We start from the raw sequence: 20542 nt of genomic DNA on the forward strand, positions 1-20542 counted from the left end.
CCAAACTGTGTAGCAACAAATAAAATCTTTGTCCTGTGTGACATACTCTCTGCCTCTTCATTTCTTATTCTAAAATTAGTCTGGAATGTTAAACAGATTGATATGTCATTTTTCTGTGGGAATTAGACTACTTAGTTTTCTGATCTGTTTCCTTTTTCCTTCTAGAATAGAAGGAACTATAGAAACTACCTTTCAAAAATAAGGCTTGATGTTTACTTTTCCTGAAATAATTGGTTTCTAACTTACAAAATCCTGTTCGTTGAAACATAGTTTAAAAACAAACTAAAACAACCCCAAAACATAAAAAAGGCACAAACATTCTCCCAGGGCATAAAATAGAAACTTTATTCATTATTAAATGGATTAAGTAATTGTTTAATAAATATATGGAAGTTTTTTCAGAATATGAATGTGTCCTTTTGTCCAGGAAAGCTTCTGATTTTATTTCTCTTGGAGTCCTGAAGTGAATTTAGTGGGTTTACTCAAGACAACGAGTAGACTAGTACTCCAATTTATGTAAAGAGATTATCTCATACAATTTTAACTTCTATCCTAACCTAAACTGTGTCAGAAGCTATTCATTTTTGAAAGTGTACTTAGTGGCAAAGAGGCAAGAGAAATAAAGCTTAGATTAAGAAAAAAGTTTAAGATGTCCTATTTTTTTTTTTGCTGACTTAAGGGTGGGAATATACAAGTAAATGATTCTTCTGATTCTAGAGTAACTTGGTTAGATTAAAAGCTGATCCTGTGGGGAAGGACATGGGAGGTAAGTAAGGTAGATATCTACGAGCAAACATAATATGCTAAAAAACTTCCAGATCCTTACCCCAAATTTTGTATGAACTTAACATAATACTTGGAGAGTAGAAGAACGGAAAAATAGACTTGGAAGCAAATATATGGAAAGTTTTTTTGTCATTGGATATGCTGGCATAACAATTGCACAAAAACTTATGCTTGAAAGGTATTCCTAAATTTATCTGAAATTCATCATCCATGCAACTAGTAGACATAGCTAAGAGTATGTCTTCAAGTTTCTTTGAGAAGGAATCTCTGCTTTCTGTTGAAATCACAGAACAGAGAAATAAAGATACTTACTAGCTTCAGTTGCTAATAAAAAATTGGGGGAAGGAAATACCACTAAAGAGAAAATGTCATAAATAAAGTTAATAAACCGCCTTTAATGTTTTGAACATCATATATTTTTGTGGTCCACCTTTTAGCGGGAGGTATTTCCTACATTATATCTCAAAAAAAAGTTGAATTTTCCACTGCCAGCTAGATGATGCTGACTTAGGATCCTAGAGTACTGCAGACAACTTCCTTTTCTCTCTAAAGTAATTTATAGCAATTGCTCACCTTACATGAGTTTTTTGGCTGATTTTATAAAGGTAACTTTCTTATGCTTTTCTCTTGCAGGGTAATTAGAGACTTGTTTCTGAGTTGTAATGGAGTGAATCAAATGATTGAGCTAAATTACTTAGATACATTAAGAAGCCATTCTTTGAAGGTGTTAGAGACATTGATACTCTGCCTCGATGATCAGCAGGAAGACCAAGCAACACCAGAACTGGAAGGCCTGAACAGTGAACAAAAGGAATCTGTGTCTGACTTGCCCACTTCTCTTTGTAGCCAGCATGCTGTTTCAGAAGTTACTCAAAGCCTGAGCAAGTTTTACGCTGGCTTGAAAGAGGCTTACCCAAAAAAGAAAAAGTCTGTGAGCCAAGACATTCATGTCAACACAATAAACCTGTTCCTCTGTGTTGCTTTTTTATGTGTAAGTAAAGAAGCAGATGGTGATCTGGATTCAGCTAATGAATGTGAAGATACATCAGGATATGATAGTACAGCTAGTGAGCCATTAGGCCACAAATTACCCTATCTGTCCCTGGAAAGCCTTACTTTGCCCTCTCTGGAACATATTCATAGGGCTGCAGATATTTGGTCCATGTGTTGTTGCATCTATTTGTATAGTTCAGTTTTCCAGAGACAGTTCCATAGACTTGGAGGCTTTGAAGCATGCCATAGATTACTAATCCTGATAATTCAGAAACTTGCAAAACATAAGGAAAATGAACGAGAAAAGAGGGAGAGAGTATTAAGTGAAAGCAGCAGAAGTTCACATGGGAATCCTTGTACTGAGCTTCTCAACAAGGATGATTCTGTTCAGCTGGCTAAAAGCAGAGAGATGACACAGTTGGAGCTTGATAGTTCTGGCAGTCTTGCTGGTGCTGAACAGCTGGTGCCTGGCTCTGTCTCCTGTGACAGCCCTGTGAGCATGGAGCATGCTTCAGTTACTTCAGCTGCCAAGCTTGAAGGGATAAGGACTTCTGTAAGAGAAGAGACTGAGTGGGCACTTCAAGGTATCAGACTTCTAGAAGCTCTGCTGACCATCTGTCTACACAGTGCAAGCACCATGCAGCAGAAGACGGAAGGGGAGATGTTTCACCAGGTACTGTGCAACTTTCCCTAGCTTGCTTTGCTCATATTTGTTTCATACAATATTATTTTAACAGTAATTTTGTCAAAAGTTCTTCTAGGGAGGTAAAAACCTTATGCTGTTTTTATGGTACCATATTTTGTATAGTACTGAAAGCATACAGCTAAGTAATGAGATTGGTAGAGTGGTGGTCTGCTTGAGTAATACTCTTTTTAGAAAGAGTATTCAGTGGAGAATGTGTGTGAAAAGGATGCTGCAGGAAAGCTGTGTAGGCAAGATGTCACCGTTATACATAGTGACTCACATTGCTTTTTGCCTGAGAAGGGACTACTGAAGGGCACAGATACTGAAAGGACACCTGAAAAAATTATTCCTTAAGCCTTAGAGGTGGACTAATTCAGTGTTCCACAAGAAGTTGTTAATTCACAGAAGACACCTCTTTTCTTTAATGTTTTAATTGCTCTTTTGAATTTTACTTGGCAATCTGTTGCAAAGCAGGAGGCATTAAGTAGAGGAAAGAACTGGAGTTCTGTCTCCAACACTCATTACTTTTGTGATCTTGGACATGTCACCCTCTGTCTTGTTAACTTCTAGTAGTGTTGTGGTGTGATTTGAATGCACAGCATACCTGAAACTGTTTCAAAGGTGTTTATTTTTGAAACAGCACTTTTACCTGCAAATAGTAGAAAACAGCATTTTGCCAGATTTTTTCAGTGTGTAGGTTCCAATTAAATGTCATGACATATAGGATGAATCTTTCTTATTTCAAGAGACTGGATGAAGTCTGGTGATTTTAGATGAGAAGTCAGATTGATGCTTTTTCCTGCTCTCAATGCACATTGCAATGCACACCCCACAAAAGATCTGGTATAACATTATAGGTCTTACTAATTAGCATATCTATCAAAAATTCCCTAATGAGAGGCTCAAATGAGCCCCTCTTTCTCTAAGGAACTTTCCCTTGGATGGTTTTATCTTAGTTTGTAAAATGTGTTCTGGAGAGGACCTTGGGGTCTGGGGCATATTGATCCTTAACTACAAAACTTCTAAAATGTTTAATCTCTTAGCTTAACAAACAAGTTTAAGAATGTAGGCAAAACCCACTAAGAATACAGAAGTTGTAAAAAGGTATAAAAGGGGTTTAAAAGAAAAAAATCATCATGGCATCAAGATTTGTGTAGGTGGAAGGAGAAGCTCTTAAATGAAAGAGCTAGACTGTTTGTGTCAGCTAGAAATAGAAACGTGAATCAAAATGTTTTTTCTCCCCCAAAACACAGAATACCTGTGTGGATGATATCTTACTTGAAATAAGAGAGCAGCTTGCTCTGGCGAAAGTGGTAGAAACTGACTTGGCAAAGCCTCTGTTTGAAGCACTGCTTCGAGTTGCCTTGGGCACTTTTTCTGCTGATCTGGATCATTCTGAAGAAAAAATTGAAAAGGTATGAAACACCAGTTAAGCAGTCTAATTCTGAATAATGCAAGATTTTCTCAGGTTTGTTCTCTGGGTCTTTGTAAACTTGACAGGAAATGTTTAAATATGTTTGATTATTGTGACAGTTGAAGACGAAATCTCTGCTTCTCGTATGAAAGTGGAATGCTGTTTATTGATACGATCCCCACATTTGCTGCTCAGAAATGAGTCATGCCCCAAAAAGTAGCAAGCTCAGTCAACCTGATGTTCTCTTTACTCCTTCATCTCACAACAGTGTGATGAACTCCTAAAGGAAGAGCCTCAAACAGGGATGTTGAGTGACCTTATTGACTGTGAACATCTTCACCTCCGAGTGAATGTCAAGGTGCATGCTGATGGTGATAGTGATTTGGAAACACAGTTACTTTTAATGCTGCTTACTAAAACTCTGATTAGGTAGTTAGTAAGAAAAATCCCTCTTTGTGGATTCAGTTTTTTACAAAAGAATGAAATATTTTAACGTATCTCAAGTTTCTTGAAAGTGTACAATTAATTTGTTTATTTTCCCAATGGGCTTGGAGAAAATAGGCATTTGGATGGTTCTAAATTATTTGCTTTTCTGATTCAAAGATTTTTTTTTCTGACCAATCATAGTCTATTTGGCTGTATTGTACAGACCCATTACACTGAGAAGGAGCCTGTGTCACAACCTGGAGAAATTTCTGAAGAAACCGAAGAATCGCAATGCTGTAGTCTTAAACTTTTTGCTGAAGAGGAAGGATATGAAGCAGATAGTGAAAGTAACCCTGATGATAGTGAAACTAAGAATGAAGGTAAATGGGAACTTTCTGAATATACAAAGCTGTCTTTATGATATAGCAAAGCTTGTTTGTCTTTGAAATGTACCAAAACAAGGCAAACACCTTTAACAGATAGAAATAATTAACTTTATTTACTTTAAGTAGGATGGAGTTACAGATGGAGAGATGATAAATATTCTTATTGAGTGTTGAAGAAGTTCTGTCTTGGTTGTTTTGGCTTATGTGACTCTTGTTCTAAACTCATGTTGCTCAAATATATTATTGTGGTTTAGAAACTCCAGAGATATTTATCAGTAGCATGTTTGAAAATCAATGCTCAAATTTTTTTTCTTTAGAACTAGAAGTATCTGGTGAAAATTAAATAGTCTAATTGTCTTATAGAATACCAGATTGAAAGGGACCGCAAGGATCATCTGGTTCAACCTTTTTTGATGAAGGCACAATCTAGACAAGATAGCCTGGAGCCCTGTCCATCTGAATCTAAAGTGCCCAATGTTGGGGAATCTACCCCTTCCCTGGGGAGATTTATTCCAGTGACTGATTTCTCATTAGGAAAAACTTTCCTGTTGCATCTATATGGAATTTCCCCAGAAGTAACATGTACCCATTACCCTTTGCTTTGTCCATGTGACTCCTTGGAAAAAAGGAGTCTACCTTCTTCATAGACACCTTTTAAATGGTGGTAAAATGTCCTCCAAGCTGCCTTTTCTCAAGGCTGAGCAAGCCCAGTTCTCTCAATCTTTCCTCTTGTCTTTTTTGCATAGTGGGGACAAAGACTGAACTCAGAGTTCCAGGTAAGGCCTGATAGTGCTGAGTAGAGTGGGATAATTTCTTTCTCTCTCCTGGTGGTGTCCTTGTTGATGCAGCCCAGCATCCCATTGGCTTTCTTTGCCACAGCAGCACATGTTGATGCATACTGAAGTTGCTGTCCACTGGGATCCCAGCTCTCCAGACAGGCAGATCCCAGCCTGTGCTGCACTCCTGGATTCTGTTTTCCCATGTGTGAGACATTACATTTTTCCGTGTTGAACTTGGTAAGGTTCTTGTTAGCCCACTCTTCCAGCCTATGCAGGTCTTCCTGCAGGCTGCCTCTCCCTTCCCAAGTGTCCACTTCACCACTCAGTTTGGTATCACTGGCAAGCTCCATCAGGGGAGATTGGTCCCATCACCCAGACCACTCAGGAAGGTATTAAACAGCCTTGGACCCAAAATCCCTCCCTGGGGACCCCACTTGTGACAGTTTCCAGTTTGAAAAGGATTTACCACCCCCTCTGTGTGTGGCCAGGCAGCCAGTGCCCACCCACTGCACAGACCCCTTGTCTCCACCCTAATGCATCAGTTTCTCTGGGAGGAGCCTGTGGGAAACTATGGAAAGGCTTGGAGAAATACAGGTAGACAGCATCCGCTCCTCATTCCACGTCACCCCAGCAGGTTAGTTGCTTGTGGGAGGCAATCAGGTTTGTCAAGCACTATTTGGCTTTTCCCAATCACATGCTTCATTTGACTTGATAGTCCCCTTGTTATACAACATTTCTTTTTATTCTAAACAATTGATGTGCTCATATCTTGCTGTATTCTGTTTGTATATTTAATTTTAAACATGAATTTGCTTTAATTTTTTCCTTTGTGCTGAGCACATCTGGGTGCATATGTTCTGGTATGAGATCAGCATGAGCGGTAATGGCCTTTAATAGAGCTGCATCAAACTGCTGCTGTTTATCTGCGTGACTAGGCTTTGTCAATAGATTTATAATATTTTAAAAGCATTTCTGAACTAAGAAATTAATCTGAAACACTTCCATGATACATTTGCATGTAGCATATGTCTGTACCAAATAATTTTAAGTAATGTATTTTAAAGTCTCTCCAAAATGTAATAGGGGAGGTTTACATGTTTGGGGTTTTTTTTTTCTGTGATTGTCATACAGATATTCTGTCATGTGTATTTTCTGAGTTAAATAACAATCTGCTTCCTCCAGAATTTTAATATGAAATTATTTAAATGTATTTCCTATCTTGGCAGGCTCAAAGTTTTGTATAGAAGCTTGAGCCTCTGTTACAATGATTTTACTGTTGTGTTTCATGAACTGCATATTTTGCCATTACTATGTCTGTCCAATTCCCAGGAAATTAAGCCAGATAGTTTAAGAGCATGTAATGGGAGAAACTGCATCCTTGCCCTTCTGTGTTAGCAGGAAAATAGGAAAATCTGAAGCAGAATATCGAATTATGCTAACTTGGGAAAATTGCTTGTAACCTAGTGACTGTTTTTGGTTTGTACCTTGAGAAGGTTGGAGATATGTCCTTGGATGTTCTGCTTAAGTCATGCAAACTGTATTTGGCTGAGTAAGTTTCAGTAAGACACATGTGGTTTCTTTTTAGGAGCAGACACAAAAGCAGAACCAGGATGTACTGGTGCTTCAGGTTATTTTAATGACCTAGCTGAACACATCAATCAAGGAGAATTAGTGTATCCTGAAATCTGCATGTTAGAATTAAACTTGCTCTCAGCTGGTAATGCAAGTTTAGATGTGCTTGCTCATGTATTCCAAAGCTGCCTGAAAATCATCAACCAGAAGGAGAGAAATGCCACTGTACTTATAGAACAGGTAAAAATGTTATTAACAGAGGCAACAGTTTAGCAGCTGTGTATCTTTTCTTTAATTTTTTAGTACCTAATAGAGTGATCTTGAATATTCTCACTTGTTATGGGATTTGATAAGATGTGAAACAGTGTAAATTACTGATATTGTCCACTGCATTGCATTTAAGTTACCAGGAACTGAGTAATTTATTGAAAGGTATTTGTCCTGCAAAGTTTTTAAGTTTGTAGGTGTCTTTTTTTATCAAGACTGTTCAGTCCCTAGAGAGAGAGATAGATTTGGTGACTGTCAGAGCCTTAAGAAAAACAGGCAGATATCTGCTTGTATGTGTGTATATGTAAGCATTCTAAACTTTTATCTGTTGGCATGTGTGAATTTACACTTTTAGAAACTGTGAGTCAGGTACCTCAAAAATATTCCATGCTTTTTTTCTTCAAAAGTTTATATTAGGAATTAGTTGTGCAAATGTTCATATCCTCATGATCCTTTGGAATTTCTGATAGGTTTTTTTAATAACTGAATTGAGTATCCCTCCTGCAAAAGATAATAATTTGAATTTCAAAGTCTCTCCTCTGCAACTGAACTACAGAAAGATTATTCATCAAATATAAAAAAAGTCCATAATTTCAAGTAATTGGAATTATCATTAAAATCAATAGTAGGCAGGAATTGATTGGAAGAATTTCTTTCTTAGCTCTTTGAGCAGGTGTATATTCTTCAGATATTCATTTTACCTACTCTTTTTAACAGGGAGCTGTTAAACATCTTTTGGGAGGATTTATGAATATATTGACACAAACAGAATCTAGTTTTCATGGTGAGTTAAAGGTCCAAGTAACTTAAATATTGTTTTTTAAAATTTAGTGTATACACAGTCGAACTTTTTAGTTCACAGTGCAAGTGCAAAATTGACAAAGGAAATCTGTTGGCATGTGTGAGTTTACACAGCTGCTTTTTTAACTTGTAAGAAACTTGTGCAACTTTAGTGTAAATATAGGGTTATTTCTGAGCTAGTGAAAATAAGTTAAACAAATACTGGCAGATCTGAAAATGATAGTTAAAACCATAAACACTAGTGTGACAGTGTTAAACATTGCTTGGAAAAAATAGCAGCTGATGAATTCTCATTCCATCACAACATCAGTCCTTATTTCCAGTTTCTTTGTAACACAGATCTTGATGATGCATTGAGTTTTATTTCTAACTGGAAAGCAGATAGCTAATCCAAGAATGTGGAAGCAGATGAAATGCTTGCCCTAATATAGTTTCACATAATCAGAGTGCTTCACAACCAGGAGATGATGTAAACCTATCCCAGGACTTGGATCCGTGGTGGCTTTGTGTGGAGAGCCTTTGCAAGGCAGACACTTGATTCTCAGACTTTCAGACTCCATTTTGCAAACCTGGGACAAAATTTAGCATAGCATTGATTGATTCAATGAAATTTTGAATGGTAGTGTCAGGAAGTACTGTTGGATCTCTCTAGAATTCATCTTGTAATTGTTATTGCTTCCTTAATTTGAAATGTCTTTGAAAAACACATTGAATTCCAAGTTAATCTTTCCCCATAATAGTATAGAATATGAATTTTTAAAGCTCAAAAAAATTCATTTCAACAATATTATTGTCTCCTTATTTTTAGCATGCCAGATGGTGCTGGTAGATCTGCTAGTTTCCTTGATGAGTTCACGGACCTGTTCAGAAGAGCTAACCCTTCTTCTGAGGATATTTTTGGAGAAGACACCTTGTACGGTATGTATGGAGTAGCACATAGCAAAATTCAGAGGTTTAATGAGAAAAATGAAGCAAAAAGAAAATCCTTTTGTGTCCAAGAATTTTGGGAAATAAGGAGATGAACAGCAATGTTTGAACTATCAGAGCAAATAAAATTTGATTGTAGAAATAGTTCATTCTCAAAACTTGAAAAGGAAAGAGGAGATAAGAAGAGAAGGGTTTTGAGGGGTATGTTGGTCTTGGGAACTCTCTTCAGCACAACAAATCAAGAATCCTCTCAAGAAGGCTGACATTGTGGTTATGGATGGCAGAACAATAATACTGTAAAATCTGAAGCAATTCCTTTAAAGTTATGAAGCATCTCACTATTTCAGGAATGCTATAGTAGCAGGAATTACCTTCAAAAGTGTCCTAAGCTGGTTTGTGTAATGCTGGAATCTACTGCTTGTGTGGGATATACTGCTGAAATAACTCTGTTGGTTTGTGTAAGAGTCTGTAGAAAAATACAAGTCGAAGAAAATAAGAAAATGACTGTGCAGTGTGAAATAGTACTAAACCAAACAAAGACTCACAAGTCAATTTTTCAATGGTAGCTTGTAATTATTGGCCAAATTACCAAGAGAAACTTTTTTGGCATAAGGGCTCAGCTAGTTTTGCTACTGGTTATGCAAAATAACAAAGTGGTGGCCTGTGTGTGCATTCTTAACCAGCCTCAAAACACAGGGTAAAAGGTGCAGTCTTTTTTTGCACATAACAGAAATGAGATAAGACTGTGCAATGACCACCTGCTGCATTTCAGCTGATTCCTAAGCGTGGAAACTTGAAGTCTGATGTGCCCAGACTGACTCTCCAGAGCTTTGTTGGGCCACAGTCTGTTGAAGTTGCTACCTGATGCTTTTGCAAATGTGTGTAGGCTTGGATATATAAGTCCACCTCCCTTGGAAAAACATGAATCCAAGTTTAAATGATGAGTAGGCTTCTATTTAGTTGCATGATACTTGACTACGTGGTGTGAACAGTTTCTCTTTTTTTTTTTTTTTTTTCCCTCATTTGTTTGGTTTATTTCTTCTAGGAGATACTACTCAAGGGTGTACTGAAGATTGTAGACACTAATATTTATATGAATCCACTACAATACCTTGCCTTCCCTTTGCTAAATGGCACAAATTTGAGTAGCAGTTCCTCACAAAAATGTGCCGGCACTTCCAACAGTAAAACTGCTGGACTACTAAAAAGAGCAAAATTGTCGCAGAGTAAGAAAGAGGCAGATGGTGAAAACTTGAGTCACCAGCTACTTTCTTCTTGGCATGTAGCCCCAATTCACTTGCCTTTAGTTGGACAAAACTGTTGGCCACACATGTCTGATGGTTTCAGTGTCTCACTGTGGTTTCGTCTGGAGTATGCTCATGAAACAGAAAATTCAACAGAAAAGGGGAAAAAAGTCAAGAGAAGAAGCAGACTCGTAGCTGTAAGAGAGAACAGTTTTGACAGCACAGGTGAGAATATAGTACTTTGTTTCTATTTAGGTAGCACTGAAGGACTCTGGTTACAAATATTACTAATCTATCTACCGTATACAAAAGTTTGAAATTTTATGATTGATATTAAACAGCGCAGTGGTAGTATTTCTGGTCTTTTTATGACTACTGTACCATATTCTTACAGATACAATGTTTCCACACCTAGTGCTTAAATTAGATTAATGCCTGCTTCCTTAAAAATTTAGTATTCTTATTGAATTTGTAACTTTAGTAACATTTATGCTACTTCATGTTATGATGAAAATAGTAAATGCTGCAGCTGTGGTCATGGAGAAAAAGTGCTCAAGTTTATTTGACTTCATGTATTGATGATCAAGTCTCAGGCTGACTCAGTATAAATCCTCTTAACTCTTCCTTGTGTGTGCACCATGTAAATGCCAATAGCTGTGCAATAATTTTGTTTATACTTTTGTAGAGACTCGCTTGCTCCCAAACTGTTCTGAGCAGAATATTTTGGATTATAATTTGTAGGGGGAAACATTTCTTATTTAAAATGTCTCCCACTCGCAACACTTGGAATACCTTTACTCTTTTTTTCCTTCTCTTTGTATTTAAATAAAAGGAGGGAAAACCCAACCCTGAACCTTGGAACTCACTAGAGTTGCTTTTGTTAGGTCTGTGCTTTTGCTTGGTAAAGTAAGAATACAAGATACAAGATCATGCTTTTTAAGGGTAGGATGATTTGTGAAGAAAACTCTGAAGATTTCTTGGTGCATACTGATAGTTCAGCATAGGAATGTTTTATGATATGGCATGTCAAAAGCATCATTGGTGGAGTGTTTTCAGCTCAGTGGATTTACATATTACAAACAAAAACACGTGAAGTGCTGAGTTAATGTTAAAGTTTCAGTTTGAGACCTAGGTTTCTAAAGAGAATCAAGCATATTAGTCAGCCCACTTAAAAAAACCAAAACCAAACCACCTTAATAAAAAAAGCCCCCAGTTCTATGCAGTACCTGAACTGTTTCTTTTCACGCTTGATACATGCTGTGAAAAGCATTGTTGTTGTATTGAATTGTAATGGCAACATGTTTATATTTCTAGAAGAAACAAAGTCTATAGGAATGGAATATCCAAGCCTGGGAGATAAACTTGTTGAAGATGGCTGTATTCATATCATTTCCCTGGGTTCCAAAGCTCTGATGATACAAGTTTGGGCAGACTTGAACACTGGAGCATTCATATTTCGGTATGGTGTATTAGTCCAGAAGCAGTCTGGTGGACGTATTGTATTGTTACTTCTAGTAGCAGCTTGCAGAGAATACTGATGGAGAGTAGAGAACTAATTTCTATAGTAGAGACATCTTGCACACTGATGGGGCAACATCAAGTAAGTGTATTGGATACAGATCTACAGGTTTATCAGCTTCAGCTGTTAAGCTCTGGTCTTTCATGTTTCATGTAGTCATTTATAAATAACTGCCCACAAGGTAGCGATTCAAGTTTTAGTGAAATGACACAATAAAGGTGTGAAGATGGAAAAGGTTTTTGCAGCTGTAGGTTTTCACACCTCAGCTGTGAAAATTGCTGTTGTGTAATACTTACTGGGACAGTCTTGGTTTTAATCTTCTGAGCACATTTTAGCCCTAATTTAGTTCTCATAAATAATCCCTAAGTATCTTTGAAATGTGTCTAAAACTGCAATTTTAGAACACTTTATTTCAGTGTTCAAAGCACCTGCGTGTTTTCAATAAATTAAATATAACTTTTCTCTGAAATAGAGATATCTTTATCTTAAATGTAAGCAGATTTATGCAGACAAGTTAAATAACTAAGTTGAAAGTGTTGTGATGATTTCCCTAGGTTATGTTGAGCACTCTAAAAATAGAACTGTGATCCAAAAAACTACCTGTCAAAGTTAAGGAATGCAATCTTAAATTAACTGAGGCCAAAATGAGTAGATTTGTGGCTTAAAATGCAAATGTGAAAACACACACCCTCATTTTTCCTTTTCTACTGTTTGCATAGTATGTGCATGGATCCGAATGATGAGATGAAAGCTGGTCTGCTGGCACAGGCTGAGTCTCCAGAGAACGTTTTCCTTGTGGGCAGGTGGCAGCATTTGGCATTAAAATATCTGCAGAAGCCAGAAGGCAAGAAAAATTTCCATGGAAAGCTGTTCCTGTGGGTTTCTGGTCAGAGGTAAAGAACATATTAGTTGTACCTAGACATTTATCTTCTTTAAAAGATATTGTCTGGTAGGAAAACATCTGCAATATTTTGGTGCAAGCTGCAGTTATGGCTGAGTAGTCTTCTAGGATAGGAGAAGGGGGTGTGTTACACTGCTAGGAATTCTTTAGAGGTATCCGAATATTCATGGATTACTTTGAGAATTGTCAGTTTATACCATGGACCAGTGCTAACATCAATGGTTTTTTTCATCACAAATAAGTGAAAGAGGGAAGTACTACAAGATTTTGAGTAGAAGCCAAAATAAGCTGTGGCATGAAGTTAGCAGTAGACATAATGTATCTGGATGAATCCAAATTTAGGAGGTGTAGGTCAGGTACTGGCAATATTGTTGAAAGTAGGAATTAAGAGGAGTCGGAGAAAAGGCAGTCACTTTGTTCCACTGAGAGAAATGAATAGGGAAGAAGTTAAAAAATACTTTAGAGAAGAACTGACAGTGAAAAGTACTACTTCCACTGCAAAGTTAAGGTCCATGCTCCTAAGTGAGGTACTTGATACTAGGTTGAGTGGGCCTGTATGTGCATGAATTGTTTACTGATTAGAGAAAAATGAATTTATTAAATATCAGTCTTTTCCCTGTCTTCCTAAAGTCCAGACTGTGAGGGCTATGTTAAGCCTGTGCATGCTGGTATTCAATAAAGTCCAAATATGGAGATATGGGAGGAAGCTAAAAATACTACAATGTTCTCCCCATGTGTAGTTGTTGAGGCCTCTCTGTGTATAGATTTAGTTGCTAGTTTGCTAATAGTTAGGCTCTTTCAGGAAGCTTTGAATGACCTTTACAGTCCAATCAGTCTGTTTATATAAAGGCACATAAAGTTAATTGGATGCTTTCTGAAAGCATCAGGCTTATTGCCTGTGGCTGTGCAGCACACCAATTCTGACAATGTTTCCTGGTACAAGCAAATCCTCAACATGGTGTTTTCCAGCATATGTGAGCCACAGTTTTCATGATATGCTTTAGCATACTCAAAGGGCTTTGACTTGTTAGGAATAGCAGAAATGCTTGAAAAATTGTGGTATTTTAAAAGTGTGTATAGTGCTCATACCATTTCCACTTTGAGGTCAGAGGAAAGAAGGAAGGTATTTCAGAGCTAGGAAAACTTGATTTCATGGCAGCCCTAGCTGGGACTGTATTCATCTGTTCTGTGCAGTATTTGAATACATGTATCATTGTTACTGAGTCTTAAGGTGCCTGGAAGTTGAAGAGGACTTCAGTAATTTAGCATTGATGACAGCATGGCTTCTCATCTACTGAATATTAAAATGAATTTTAAATGTAAGCTGGATATCTTAGATAGCAATTTTGATCAGTTCTTAATATTTGAACTTGTTTATTTATATGTATTTTTAGGCAATGTGAAATTAATTTAGATTTTGCACTACCGAGGAAAACAAGCTTATCATCTGACAGTAACAAAACATTTTGCATGATTGGCCATTGTGCATCATCCCAAGAAGATTTGCTTCGATTGTCGGGTAGATGGGATCTTGGAAATCTGCTTCTATTTAATGGTACTTTTGTATGCTTTTTTCTTGAATGAGTGTTCATTTCCTCTTTCCCCTCCAAAATCAAATGCTTATTTTAGTATGTTGTTTAACATGCCAAGTTTTTACAGTAAAAACAATACACCCTTTAGCAGCATAATATATCAGGGAGAATGTAGGCAAATGTTTCAGTATTGGATACTTCCTAATGTGTCCTTCTGCCATATTCTCTTGCTTTCTGTTTAGTGCCATAATTGGCAATTTTTTCAGAATTTTTTAAAATAATACCTTGGGATAGGGGGTAGAGAGAGAGTGATATTTGCTCTATTTTTTTTTTTCTTAAAGCACTCAGTCTCTTACCTGGAAAATTGATTTCAGTTACCTGCTGCTAGCTTCAAATCACTTGAAGCATATAAAAAAGTTAACAAAATCTGAACTACTGAATGCTGAGTTAAGCATGCTTATTTCTGGAACTTGTAGTGTTACTCTGGGGATTTCTTAGATGTATAATTCTCCCCCCCTTCCTTGGGAAATTTTATCTAGTATTTTGGACTGTTTGTTTAATGCTGAAGGCTGGAACCCTGCTGTTTTGTCACCTGGCATTTCAGGTGCTGTGGCTCAGTCAGGACTACTCCACAAGCGAGATCAGTTTGCCCAGGGTGTGTGGCGCATACAGGTCCTGTATGTGTAGCTGTGTATTTGTGTGGGCATAGGCAAGATACTTGTCATAAATGTAACCTGTAGAATCTACATGGTCTGGTTGCCATGTGCCTACTGCCTGCATGGCTGACATATGCAGAGAGCCCTGGATTTGCTGCTGTACAGTTGTCATGCCCCCACACATCAGACCTGGGTACTTCTGGGTGCTTCTTTTGAGCTTGTGTTCTCAGGTCACAGATGACCCAAGATGTGCTGCCCAGAAAGGGAAGATTCATTTGGTCTTCTACCTTCTATGGGATTTTTTCCCTTCTGTCACTTGTAGTGTGCTGTTGTTGCATCCTGCTCAGTCACTACCCAAGTCCCCAAGACAATGCAGCATATTGTTTCTGTCTGTAATCCTGCTATGCTTTGAAAGCTTTGAGGAGGCTTGGATAGATGACTTTTTAATTTTAAAAAGTGAAATTACTCAGAGATGTTGATCTTCAGTTCATGCAGGTCATTTTCCTGGCTTGGTTTCAGTTGTCTTTGCCACTGAATTGATCTGGCCTGTGATGTGTCAGAAGTCACTGATCTACTGTGGCTAATAGCAAGCATAAGGCTGCACTGATTGTTTTATCATCAGAGCCTACAAAATCCAGTTGGTGATATTCCTTGTAAAGTCTCTGATCCTGCTAACCAATGTATGAATTTTGCCTTATTGTATAGTCAAGAGCTAACAGATTATTATCTGCGTTTTAGGTGCAAATATTGGACTGGAGGAAGCATTTTACTTATACACATGTGGCCCAGACTTCACATCTATAATGCCTTGTAAATATGGCAAAACATTGTCTGACTTCTCTAAGTACATAAGTAAAGAGATTCTACAATGTGAACAAATTAAGGAGCTCTTCATGACAAAAAAGGAAGTGGATCTTGGGCCTTTAATTGTAAGTTTCTACTTAAAAATGTTCCTTAATATTTTAGAATTGATTAAGAAAGTGGCAACATGTTTCCCGCTGTCTCCCAAAGTGCTTCATTTGATCAAAGCAGAGAGGATTGAATCTTCTTCTCATTAAAATCACTGCAGGGCTCTTCCTACTTATTTTAATGGGAGCTGAACTCCACACAGGGTGACCATTTCATCTTGCTTTAGGTTGGGTTCTGAAAATTTCTGCATGTTCCAGCATCTATAAATAATACTGCACATAAATCATAGTGGATAAACAGGCATCTCCAAAAGCTCTAGAATGGATACGTAGCTCTTCCCTCCATTTGTGTAAAGGTAGCCAAGGACTGCTAAATTAACCTTTTAAGATTAAAACTGAGAGGAGAAATGAAGATTTTTCTGGCTTTAAGAAAGCAAAAGAATTCATCCCAATTCCTTGAAGGTTTTGAAGGGAGTAAGTTTGCATCAAGTTTAGCTGAAAAGTCATTTTCCAGCTGGCAGATACTGCTTTTGTCATCTTTCCCAGCTGAAACAGCCCTGCTAGATTCAGGTGCAAATATACTTAGGCTAGAGGAAGAAAAAATAAAACTTGCTTATCAGTGAAGCCTGCTATATTCTGGGAATTCATACGCTAGCAATTCCTGCTGTATGAATTGTTCCCACTAGAGGGATTTTTCTGATTTCATTTTGTGGGCAAAGGATCATTCTGTCTCGATGTGATCCTTGTAAACAATGGTACTAAATTTTGAATAGGTTAAGAAGGAATGAATGGGATAAGAGCTTAACATATCAGTCATTCAATTTATAAGCTTATTTTGCCTTACTGAACACCAAATGGCCAGAGAGAACTTGTGCTCAAGTGATAAATTAATCTTTGCACTTTTGCATAGAGTGCAAGCTGCTTAAATGAAATTATTTCTCTGTTCTAAATAACATCCAAATAAGATAATATTACATGTTTGTGAAAATAAGTTAGTTCCTTTCCATAGGAGCTTTGGTTTAAGTCTCTTCATTAACAAAACTTGTGTTGAGTTTCTCTTATGGCAAAGCTGAATAAAGAATAGAATTAAAACAAAAAACTGGTGGAGTTTTTAATAAGCATCAGTATTTTGGCTTGCTACTTTAGAAAAGGAAACTATTTACTCATTGCCTCTCTATGCTCATTTTATTTTAAATTCTGTCAGTAACTTTGTTTTTTTATGCAAAAAAGTTATGTAATTCTTCAGATAATGAGAGGGGGATCCTTAGTGAAATTTCTTAGCATTTTCTTAATTTTCTATGCTTTAGCTATTGCATGAGTTAGCTAACATTTGGAAATCCTGTCGCGTTTTAGTGTACATGCATCCACACGCAACCTCAGTGCCTGTTAACGCTACAGTAGAAATGAACTGCCACAGTTGTTACAACTTGCTGTTAGGTGACTTTTGCCTTTGGCTTTTTTGTGTCCTTGGTGTGTGTGGTTTTTGGTATTATATTTCTAGAAAAAAATTTAAACTCCTTTTTTTTTTCAGGAGAGTCTTGCTGTTGTTTATACCACAAGCTGCCCTGGTCAGTACACCATATACGAGCCTGTCATTAGACTGAAGGGTCAGGTGAAAACTGTACCTTCTCAGAGACCTTTCAGTTTGAAAGAAGTTCAGAGCAATGTATTGGACTCTCATCATCTAAAAGCACTTCAGCCAGTTGAATATAAAACTCTGCAGAGTATACTACATGAAATTGGAGGAACTGGTGCATTTGTTTTCCTCTTTGCTAGGGTAAGGGGAGGGGTGTGTGTGTATCTGTTCTCCCATATAAAATTTTCCATGTATCTTGGGTAGAAAATCATTGTTCTAGCTGCCTTGCTCTAGTCTGCATGTGATGCTTTTCTGTTAAAGAAAACTTGTTGAAAATATCTGTGGCATAAGACCGCATCATGCAGGTTGTCTTAAACTGGAAATGTAATTATAGTTCTGTTGCATTATGGCTTTTATAATATTGCCAATATGTAAGATGGGGTGTTACATTCTGATTTAGAAATGAGGCTTTTAAATATCAAAAGAGATTGTTTTTAAGGGTGTTGTAGAACTGATTGTATTTTTGGTCTCTGTTTTGAGGCACCTAAATTCATTGCATATCTTTAACCACAGGATACTCAAAATGCAAGTATGAATAAATATGAAACTACATGGTATGCAAAGCTTTATTTTTATCTAATGACTAGTGAGAGCTTTTTGGTGATAACTGTTCAGCTGTGTTCAAAGTCTTATCCTAATAAAAATTGCAATTTGAAAAATAGGAAGGCTGTAACTTAGTTACTGCTTAACTGTGGCCTTTACATGGAGAGGCTAATATTTGTGCTAGCAGTCTCTGAAGTACTACAGTTAATACAAAATACTAATGTAGGCCTAAGACTTGTCTGATTTGTGTGCCTCTGGCATTGTTCTGAAAGGTATGGCAAGAGTAGTAACAAATGCACATTAGATAATGATTATAAAGACACTGCCTGTTGTAATTTTACCACTGATAGTGAAATCTGAGGAGAAAATCCTAATCCATGTTACTGTATTATGTAAATTTATGCTAAGTATCTTCTATAGATCCTGCTGAAGACTGTTTGCATCAGTAAGGCAAGCAAATAGATCAGCTGTGAGACAATGCAGGTCTTACACATTTATACACCTGTATTATAAGTGCAGCAGAATTAACAGGTACATGTCAAGGGAACCTATAGGAACTGAAGTTCCATTAATGTGAGATTTCATTCTTGTACATTTTTGGTAAAAATAGTAGTTGCTCTTGGGATTCAAGAATCGTAGAAAGCAAAGAGGGGGAAAAGGGTTCATGGTCTTCATCTATCAAATTGCTTGTCTCTTTATGGATAAAATAAAACTTTAATGTTTGACATTTACAGCTAGACTTAGTCTAGAACTTCAGGAACTTTTTTATAGCTTTCCTTAAACACTTAAGAAAAATACTTTTTTCAGGGCAAACAGTTTATTCTTATTAGTGGCTCATGTATTTCATGACCTTGTGACTTTGTAGTATGGCAAGTACCTTCTGCTTAAAATTTATTTAGAACAGATTTTTTTCTTAGAAAGGGGTTTCTGTAATGTGACTTCTATTTCCATAGCAGTAATTTAGCACAGTAGAAATTAGCACCTCAAGCATAATATCTGCATGTACACACATAGACAAAAGAGATTTAATCCAGAAGTAGTTATTTAGGAGTGCAACAAAGCTTTTTTTCTAGATGTTTCTCACTTAAACTGTCTTATTAAATTTGCCTTTTTCTCAGGTAGTAGAGATTAGCAGCTGTGAAGACACTCAAGCTTTAGCACTACAACTTATACTATCTTTAACAAAATACAATCAACAGAGAATACAGGAGATGGACAACTGTAATGGTTATTCTATGATTCATCGGGTGTTGATCAAACCAAATTGCATTGTTGGATTTCGCATGCTGAAGGTAAAGTCCTCTTTTAAACCTGGTATTTTGTTCAATATTAGGACAAAAAACTTCTCTGTGATTTTAATTGTATATTTGAAGCTGCTTTTACAAAGGCAGAACAGTGATTTGAAGCAAGTTTGGTGTTGACCAGGTAGATATGTCTTCCCTATCAAGAGTATGCTGTCTCTTTAAAGATGTTTTTTTATAAATTGGATAGAACAAATGTTTTTATAAATTGGATAGAACAAATGTTTTGTGTTTTGATACTCAAAAAAAAAAAAATCCCCCCTTTTTAAGACTCTCCTTGAAGGATGCTGCAGTGATGAGATTCTCTATATAAATGAAAATGGGCAATTCCAGCTTGACCCAGATTCTACTGCAGTTATTCAAGATGTCCAATTGTTAGAAAAGCTGCTGCTTGACTGGAAGATATGGTCTAAAGCAAAGGTAAATACTTTAATTTTGGAAATACTTCAGGTCTAATATTCAATATTTAAAAACAGTATTATCAGCTCTGAAATTAATTTTAGAAAACTGTAGTAATTAACTAACAACTACTACTCCTCCAGTTACTAACATGTAACTGGAGAAATTAATGTTCCTTGTTTTTCTTTGAATAGCTGTTTTAATATCAATCTCCCATTATCAATGATGGAGGTAGCCTTAGTGTATTAAATCTGTAAATGTGATGCATGCATATGACTTCTAAGTTGAATTGATAAGTTTTTTTGTGGAGAAACTAAGGAAGATCTGTTTTCTTTTGGAGTTAAACTGTTGAAAATAACCATTCAGGCTTAATATAGCTAAGAATGTACAAAACTAATTTTAGACAAGTAATTTTTTTCATAGCTTAATCATTAAAACATGCTTAATTTTGTACAAACATGACTTTTCTGGTTAGTTTCTAACCTGTTCTGACCTGACCAGTTGCATTGATTTAGTCATCATCTTAGGTGTAAAACTAACTTGACTTTGTGTTTATTGTTTTTTGTTGGGTTTTTTTCCCTTGGTGTGTAGACTCACAAATATATTTTTGAAGCTACATTCCTGTTTTTTGTTTTTCAGCAAGGTGTTTGGGAAACCCTGTTAGCAGCTCTAGAAATCCTTATCAGAGCTAACCATCACCAACAGATGTTTAACATTAAACAGCTATTGAAAGCTCAAGTGGTACATCACTTCCTGTTAACTTGTCAGGTTCTGCAGGTACTTCCACTCTGAAATCCTACTTTGTGTTTGGCAAATACCCATTTTTATTTGGGGAGGGTGGTGTAGAAGGGACTAAATTCTGTAGCA

At 36.7% G+C, this 20542-nt stretch overlaps 1 protein-coding gene across 4 annotated transcripts in view; it reads left to right on the forward strand.

Annotated features, from left to right (window-relative positions):
* LYST (lysosomal trafficking regulator) overlaps window positions 1–20542 on the forward strand; it is a 79100-nt gene that overhangs the window by 20751 nt on the left and 37807 nt on the right. For all 4 annotated transcript variants that reach the window (XM_032102262.1, XM_032102264.1, XM_032102260.1 and 1 more), the window contains 15 exons: window positions 1420–2452; window positions 3718–3879; window positions 4528–4684; window positions 7055–7281; window positions 8026–8092; window positions 8918–9027; window positions 10082–10505; window positions 11595–11739; window positions 12519–12692; window positions 14095–14255; window positions 15627–15817; window positions 17328–17573; window positions 19094–19267; window positions 19547–19696; window positions 20315–20452. In XM_032102262.1, the coding sequence (XP_031958153.1) occupies window positions 1420–2452; window positions 3718–3879; window positions 4528–4684; window positions 7055–7281; window positions 8026–8092; window positions 8918–9027; window positions 10082–10505; window positions 11595–11739; window positions 12519–12692; window positions 14095–14255; window positions 15627–15817; window positions 17328–17573; window positions 19094–19267; window positions 19547–19696; window positions 20315–20452 (3559 nt within the window). The remainder of the gene's footprint in view (window positions 1–1419; window positions 2453–3717; window positions 3880–4527; window positions 4685–7054; window positions 7282–8025; window positions 8093–8917; window positions 9028–10081; window positions 10506–11594; window positions 11740–12518; window positions 12693–14094; window positions 14256–15626; window positions 15818–17327; window positions 17574–19093; window positions 19268–19546; window positions 19697–20314; window positions 20453–20542) is intronic.

The sequence above is a fragment of the Corvus moneduloides genome, chromosome 3 (genome assembly GCF_009650955.1).
Source record: "Corvus moneduloides isolate bCorMon1 chromosome 3, bCorMon1.pri, whole genome shotgun sequence".
NCBI lineage: Eukaryota > Metazoa > Chordata > Aves > Passeriformes > Corvidae > Corvus > Corvus moneduloides.